The sequence below is a fragment of the Aptenodytes forsteri genome, unplaced genomic scaffold, assembly GCF_000699145.1.
Source record: "Aptenodytes forsteri isolate BGI_AS27 unplaced genomic scaffold, ASM69914v1 Scaffold910, whole genome shotgun sequence".
Lineage (NCBI taxonomy): Eukaryota > Metazoa > Chordata > Aves > Sphenisciformes > Spheniscidae > Aptenodytes > Aptenodytes forsteri.
Genome location: NW_008794574.1, coordinates 13,280 through 20,955, shown reverse-complemented (window position 1 = coordinate 20,955; position 7,676 = coordinate 13,280). Strand labels below are relative to the sequence as shown.

The following is a 7,676-nucleotide window of genomic DNA, read 5'->3' as shown; positions in this document are numbered from 1 at the left end:
CCCATCGATCCAGCCTGTCCAGGTCCCTCTGCAGAGCCTTCCTACCCTCGAGCAGATCAACGCTCCTGCCCAACTTGGTGTCATCTGCAAACTGACTGAGGGTGCACTCGATCCCCTCATCCAGATCATTGATAAAGATATTGAACAAGACCGGCCCCAAAACTGAGCCCTGGGGAACACCGCTCGTGACCGGCCGCCAACAATGATGTTGGATGATGTATGTTATCTACCTGCCCTTCAGCTGGGCGTCCATCCTTGCTCTTGAGCAAATCCGTTTCGATCCCATCCTCCCTCCTTTCCGGCAAGCTGCGGGGCGGCGCTGCTGCGTGCTCCTGCGCAGGGACCCGCTCCGCCCTGCGGCCTTTTGTGTTTCACCGTGGGCTTTGGGAAGCCTGGGGCAAGAGCGCGTCGCAAATAATCGGTGAAATGACTCGTGTTTTCCCTCTCTGTTTCCAGGGTGTGCCATGAGTGGCTTAATAGCCGATGCAAAGACTTTAATTGATAAAGCAAGAGTGGAGACCCAGGTAAGACTTGACGTTTCTCTTCTTAAAACAGCAGCACTAGTCTCGGGGGCATCTCGGAAGCCTCTGGCACGGGAAGATCCTTACAGCGAAGGAGCCGGTGTGGAGTGGGAGGCTTGTGGGGTGCGTAGCTCCCCTCACGGGGCTTTTGCGGAACAAACAGGTGGAGTCTCCCCTGTATATTTTTTTTTTTCTCCTTCTTTGGTATTGCACATTTGATGGGAATCTTACGGCAGGTTCTCCGGTGGTCTCTCGGTACTGGCAGACGTGCTCCGGTGAACGTGTGGGGCCGTGTGCCTAACTTTGTTTTGACAAAAGACCGGTTATATTGGGTATATTTTTTTGACCCCTTAAATTTACTCGGTGCCTCAGGTACTCGGAGGTCCCAGGTACAAATCTCTGTGCTGTAGTAAAGTCTTTTTTTTTTTTTTCTGTGGGGTTTTCCTGCCTGTCGGCACTCCTCCTGCCTCTGGAGAACCAGATAACCCCATCGCTTCAGAAACAGATACTGGGACAAAGTGCCCCGGCCTTGCGTTTTCCCTGTTGGCATCCCAAGGCCTAGGTATCCCAAGGTTTCGGGGGGAATCCCTGTACAGACTTCCCAGCTTCTCCTGCGCTTCCCGCTCTCTTCCTGGCGCTTCCCTCTTGCGGCTGAACGGGCTGTTGCCCCGGGTGCCGGCAGCCTGCCCGGAGGGACGGTGTCTTTGTGGCTACGCCGGGTATCGCTCCAGCCCGCCGTGTGAACGATCCAGGATTGTCCTATTTTGGGAACAAGGTGATAATTTGAATCTTTATTTATTTTTTTTTCCTTTTCCCCCCCTCCCCGCAGAATCACTGGTTCACCTACAACGAGACCATGACAGTGGAGAGCGTGACGCAGGCCGTGTCCAACCTGGCGCTGCAGTTCGGGGAGGAGGACGCAGACCCAGGGGCGATGGTGCGGAGCTGGGGGTGCTCCGGGGAGGGGCTGTCGGCTCCCCGCTGACTTTGCCCTCGGCCTTGCCTAACCTGTTGCCTCCTTTCCGTTGCAGTCTCGTCCGTTTGGTGTCGCGCTGCTTTTCGGAGGAGTTGATGAGAAGGGACCCCAGCTGTAAGTTTGGCGCTCTTAATCCCGGCCAGCTCTGGGAGGAGACAAAACCTCTACTGAAACTTCCCGGGACGTTTTAATGACTTGATTCTGGGATCTTACTTAAGCCAAACACTTGGGGTTTATCCCATTATGTACCTGACGTGTTTGTTAATGCTTTTAAACCCTTCCTTTCAAAGCACGGGTTGCAGCAGCCTGAGCACTGGCTGCTCCTCCGGGGTCGAAGAGAACGCCGTGTCTTCACTGAATCCTTGCTTTTTTTTTTTTTAATGCCGTTTCCTGGGCAGGAGGGAGGTGTTAAAGCTCTTCTCGTCCCGTGTTTATTCTTACCTTTCCCTAAAGGACTAGCAGAGCCACCGGTAACATAATACGTGGAGCCTGCTGTAACATTCCTTGGGGAGGTGGCGGAGTGCTTGTAACCTGAACTCGTGTGCTTCAAACACTCGGCCTCCGCCGGAGGTGGGAACGGCTCAGCAGAGCCAGCCCAATAAGGTCTCCTTCCCAGAAGCAGTAGGGGAAACTTGCTGGTTTTATTTAAAAAAAAAAAAAATAAGGGGGAGAATAAAAAGGAAAACGATTCTGCTCCGAGTGTGGAGGGCGGTGTCCGGAGCGTATAGCTCTCATTCTAGCTTGCCAGCCCAGCGTGGGTCTGTAGGTGACCCTTTGGCACTCCTCAAACCTCGGTCTCCTCCTCTGCGTGCCAGGAGGAGAGACCTGCAGCCACGCTGATCGCAGCAGTCCCTCGAGGCCGCTGGGCGTAAGGGAGGAGGAGGCTGGATGCAGCGAGGGGCCGCTGCGAGCTCTGCCCCATGTCGGCCGGCGAGCCGTCGCTCCTGAGGAGCCCCTGTTCTTCCCCAGCTCTGAGCCGTGCGGGGAGCTCTGGGGAACGCCGTGGGTCTGGTGGGAGAGCCCTTGGGGTGCCACGGCGTGGGATGGGGTGCGGCGGCCGTTCGTTCTCTCACCCGTCTTCCTGCAGGTTTCACATGGACCCGTCGGGGACGTTCGTTCAGTGCGATGCCAGAGCCATCGGCTCCGCCTCGGAAGGGGCGCAGAGCTCCCTGCAAGAGGTTTACCATAAGGTAAAAGGCTGGATTGGGGTTGACGTCTCGCGAGTTACAGAGGTACCTCACGACCTACGAGGATCCGCTAGTTCCCTTCCCGACGGGCGATTCATAAGACTCCTCTTGCGCTAGAGAGGAGGTGTGTGAGCTCGTCGGGGTGGGACTCGGTCCTCGGCAGTTGATCCCGTGATGAGGTGTCGGTGCTGAGCTGCCGGATCGAGGATCCCTACGACGAGGAGCGCTGCTACCAGCAGCTTCCCCCTAGGCTGCAGCTGGAACACGAGACTGGTGTCTGAGATGCCGGTCTCTGCCTCTAGCGGGTGATAATTAAGACCGTGTCAGGAAGTACTCCATAAATAAAAGAACTATACGAATGCTGCCGGTCGGCAGCGGGGCTCAGGATGGATGCAGCGTGAAGCGTAAGGAGCTAAAGCCGGCGGCTTCGTTTCACCAGATCCGTTAAGCCGGTGAAGTTAATGGCTTTTGCGCTGCAAGTACTGGTCCTATTTGATATTAAATAGAAACTTTCTTCCCTCCGGGGGGAGGGAGCTGCCCATTTTGTGTGGTGAGAAACCAAACACTGTAACGAAAAGCACCATCGATGGTGCTGATGGCTGTGGAGACTTCCAGCCGAAGACTCAATAACCTGCTCCGTTTACTAGCGGAATCGTCCCAAGTTCTGGGCTCCGTGGCTTGTTAACCATCTTCCAAGCGCAGAGTTCCTGCAAACGCAGCTATCGTCACTCTTGAATGTTGCGCGGCCCTCTGGCTCTAGTGTCGTGTGTCCCCCCCCCGCCTCGCCCCACGCAGGGATTTACATGATTAAAGCGTGAAGGCTTCTGCCAAGAGGGAGCCCGGCTTTTCGGAGCTCCCACTGGAGCTTGTCGAGGGGGGGGGAACCGCTTGATAACTGGCGAAGGGAAATGGACCCCCGTGTCCCGGTCCCGACAGTGAGGTTTATGCGCCCGGATTAACAGTTCTTAAGCTTTGTAAAAAGTTATACGGAAGCAGAAAGTTGCCGTCCTTGCAATTGTCACTGTCCTGCCTGAACAGCGCGCTTTGATCTCTTGTTGATACTGTAGATAACTTGATAAGCTTTTAAATTTGCTGCCAGTGGCAGCTTAAAGGATTTGAGGAGAGCGGGAGGGAGAGCAGCACGCTTTCCCGGTCAAAGGGGTAACGTACGAGTACTTGCCTGAGCGTCCACAGCGCGATTAATGAGTGATTTGTTTTGCAGTCAATGACGCTGAAAGAAGCAATCAAATCTTCCCTCGTCATCCTGAAACAAGTTATGGAGGAGAAACTGAACGCAACCAACATCGAGGTAACCGCGACTCCGGTGCGGGATTGTGGCTGGTGGAGCGGCCCGTAGTCTTTGCTTCCTCGGTGCAAATCCCGCTGGCTGCGCAGCGAGCGTCTCGGTAGTGTCTCGCGCTTTAAACGTCCAGGCGAGAAAGCCGCCCGCTCGCTTTCCGGAGAGAAGGGTGGCCTCCGCTTCTAGGGCGAGGAGGGGAGTTGGCGGAGCCGCTGAGGACTTCCCAAGCCAACGGCTTGGCTTGCCTGCAGGTGTTCTTGCGCTTTCAAGAACTGCCCGTTGCAGCACGTCGTGTGTGGCACGTTGGAAAGGTTGGAGCTCTCTTTCGACTTCTAGAGGCGCGCGGCCTGGCCTGTTTGCCTGGCTGCTCCATTCTCCTGGGGCTCCCTGGCTGCGGGCTGGAGCCCCTGCTGACCTTAGGCGGGCCGAGTCAGCCAGCCGGGAACCTGTCGTGCCAGCCGGATCGCTTTTTCTTCCCCTGGGTTTAGCCATTCTTTTTTTCCCCGGTACTTGTAATATTAGAAGGAATGAAAATTACACAGCTTCTGGACTTGCTATATTCAGTCTTGGGCCGGTGCCAAAAATCTGTTGGCCGGGAGGACCGAAGAGGTGAAGCCTTCAGGAACGAACGCGCTCCTCTAACCTCCGGCTTTTGCCCGCAAGCGGCCGGGCTCGCAGGGCTCGGCTTGACGCGAGCATGCAAGCGCGCTCGGGGATCCCCACGGACGTAGCGGTACCTCTCTCCTTAAACCCTGCTCGCTAGACCTGCGGCGCTCCTTTTTAGGTAGCAAAGGTAAAAAAACCCTTCCAGTTTGTTAGTGATAACGGATAGATGATGAGCAAGGCTGGCGTATGGAGTTTGCTTCTATTTCTGGCGGGTTATGAGACACTAGACCTTTTCAAATCGTGTCATTCCGACTCCCGAGCTGCTCTCCTCCCGCCGTTCTCCCATTCCTTTCCTCTGAGCGCTGGGAACCCGTTTCCCAAACGGCCTAAAAGCGTGCACCCCGTCTTTTTTTTCTTTTTTTTATTAAATACTGCTGCTGGGGACCCTTCCTGACGTGATTAACCAGCTCCCTTTTGGGGGGGGGAGGTGGAAGGGCCAACAGCACGCTGAAAACTTAGACGCTCTGTCCAGAAACGATGCCGGCCGGCTGAAATCCGCTTCCCCAGCCGGACTCCCAGCCCGCACTGATCGGTTCTCTCTTGATCGGCTCCGGGTCTCCTCTGGAAGAGCCGCAGTACAGTGCGAAGAAATTGAGGCAGATGGAGCGCGTACAGTATCCTTATGTCACGTCCCCGTTTAACAGGGCTTAACTGTGCTTGGCAAAGCTCTGGCCGCGTTGAGGAATCATATCGGGGTTAAGGATGAGAAGAATGTGCTGAGGATTAAAAGGTCTCTATTGACTCGAGTCACCCCCCCCCGGCTGGAAAAATCTACCTGAAGTAGCTGCTTTGCTTTCTAGCCTTTCAGAAGTATGCCGTGCTCCGGTTTATTTACTCCAGCCGCTTCCCCCTCTCGTATGGGATTTTTTTCCCACCCAGCAGCAAAGAGAAGGGGCGAAGTTGTGGCCGCGGAGGAGTTAAACCCGTTGGCGGCAAAGGTCAGGAGCATTGAACAATGTTATGCTTTTAAATTAATGACTTCCCTGTGAAGCCTGGAAGGGAATAGTCGAGTAAAAAGCGTTTGTTTGTAGGGAGAAGGTGAGGCGCCGGTTCGAGCAGACGTGGAAATGCGGAGTACTTGGTGTCTCTGAATACTTGAGTTGTGGCCGCGGAGGAGTTAAACCCGTTGGCGGCAAAGGTCAGGAGCATTGAACAATGTTATGCTTTTAAATTAATGACTTCCCTGTGAAGCCTGGAAGGGAATAGTCGAGTAAAAAGCGTTTGTTTGTAGGGAGAAGGTGAGGCGCCGGTTCGAGCAGACGTGGAAATGCGGAGTAGTTGGTGTCTCTGAATACTTGTTTTGGGTTTCAGGGCGTACGTGTGTGTGTGTGGTCAGGTCCGTTTGGGTCTAGCGTCAGGCCAGCGCCCACGCGGGTGATCTGAGAGGCCTGAAGTGGCATCTGCAAGGGTCTCTGACCGGTCTGAGAAGGCCAGATAAAACCTGGGCTGTCAGGGGCTCTCAAAGCTGAGTGCTCGGGACCTTCCTCCTTGGGAAAAGGCTTATGGCTACCCTCCCTCTGCCCCAAAAGCACGTCCCGCCATCCCGCGCTGGTTCACGGGTGACCTTGCAAGCAGAGAAGCCTAGGAAGAGCCCTGGGATTTGCCGGGACCCTCTGCAGCTTCCCTGCCGCTCGCTGCAACCAAACGCTCTGATCCCTTAAGAGTAAAGGCGCTCCGCTCTGATCCCTTAAGAGTTGCGTGCCCGGTGTCGGGGGGTGGGGTGTCCCCCGGGGGGAGGCGGGGGCGGCCACAGTCGCGAGCGAGGTCTGGAGCGTCCCAGCTAGCTCCCGCGGCTTTCTGGCCTGCCTGCCCGCAGCAGCTGTCCGTATCCCGGTCTCCCATGCCGTGAGCTAGGTGCGAACCGAAGTCCCGCTTGCGTTCCTCTTCCAGTCTCGTCATTCTTCAAGGGTCTCTTTGTTCTGGTGCTCGCCCCCGTGAAACATCTCAGCTGTCTGCCCCGGACGCTGCCTCCCTGGGCTCCTGGCGAAGGGGCAGGGCAGGGGGTGTTGTCCCCCGGCTTCGTCCCTCGGGCTTTGCCTCGGAAGAGATCTCTTTTTGGCCCGCCGCTTGCAGAGGGCACCGGGCGGCTGCGAGGTGCGCCCTGGCTTGCTTATTGTTGGTGTTGGGCCATCAAAATGCAGGTTTGCCCCCGCCTCGGTTTCCCAGAGCTAACCCTCAGTCCCCTTGCGAGTGTTTTTCTACCGGTTCTCTTACTTGCGAGTGTTTTGCTACCTCGGTTCTCTTAAGGCGTGTAACGGGCTGGGATTTGTACCCTTGGTTCGTCGGCGGCGGCGAAGAGGCGCTTCTGCCGAGGGCCGCGCTGAACTGCGGCAAGAGCCGCCCCTCTCCCAGGAGTGTTTGATGAAGGACTCGTTATTAACAGGGTCTTTTTCCCCAGAAAGCAGCAGCGGAGCTTGTCTGCTCCCGATAGACGTTCCCTGCTGCTGCTGCTGTGAGGAGACTGAGTCAATTAAAAGTTATTTCTGCGGCGGGCGGCTATTTTAGGGAATCAAAGAGCGTGTTACGGGGTGGAATGATCTCGCTTAGGGCTGGCAGGTCAGGCAGCCGAGAAGGAACAGCTGCTCTGTCTGCTGCGGCTGCTCTCTGTTCCCTGCCCCATGCCGGCCCTGCACATGTGCAGGCGCGTTTAACCCCTTGCTCCTTCTCTTTCAGCTTGCCACGGTGGAGCCCGGGATGAAGTTCCACATGTACACGAAAGAGGAGCTTGAGGAGGTCATCAAGGATATTTGAAAAGGGGAGCGGCTCCCTCAAAGGCTCGTTCCCCCCCCGATCAAAGCGAACTGACTCTCGGTTCCTTCCAGTACCTGCGACTTTATTTTCCAGCAGCAGCTGTAATTGCTCTTCTTAGAAGGCTCTTGAGGTTTTTTTTTACAGTTTCTGTACATAACTGATCTCTACGATAAGAGGAAATGAGAATAAATCATTTTGTTACTCTAGCCTGGCTTCCTCATCGCGGAGGTCTGAGGTTGGGGGGGGGGGGAACCCATTTTAGTGGCACAAATCGG

The 7,676-nt window shown here is 55.7% G+C and overlaps 1 protein-coding gene across 1 annotated transcript in view; it reads left to right on the top strand.

The window, feature by feature from the left end:
- Window positions 1-7,607, top strand: part of PSMA5 (proteasome subunit alpha 5) — a 12,339-nt gene extending 4,732 nt beyond the window's left edge. The window contains exons 3-8 of the mRNA XM_009272450.2: window positions 457-524; window positions 1,351-1,458; window positions 1,553-1,611; window positions 2,585-2,687; window positions 3,907-3,993; window positions 7,324-7,607. Coding sequence (XP_009270725.1) covers window positions 457-524; window positions 1,351-1,458; window positions 1,553-1,611; window positions 2,585-2,687; window positions 3,907-3,993; window positions 7,324-7,401 — 503 coding nt within the window. The 3' untranslated portion in view covers window positions 7,402-7,607. The remainder of the gene's footprint in view (window positions 1-456; window positions 525-1,350; window positions 1,459-1,552; window positions 1,612-2,584; window positions 2,688-3,906; window positions 3,994-7,323) is intronic.
- The last annotated feature ends 69 nt before the right edge of the window (window positions 7,608-7,676 follow it).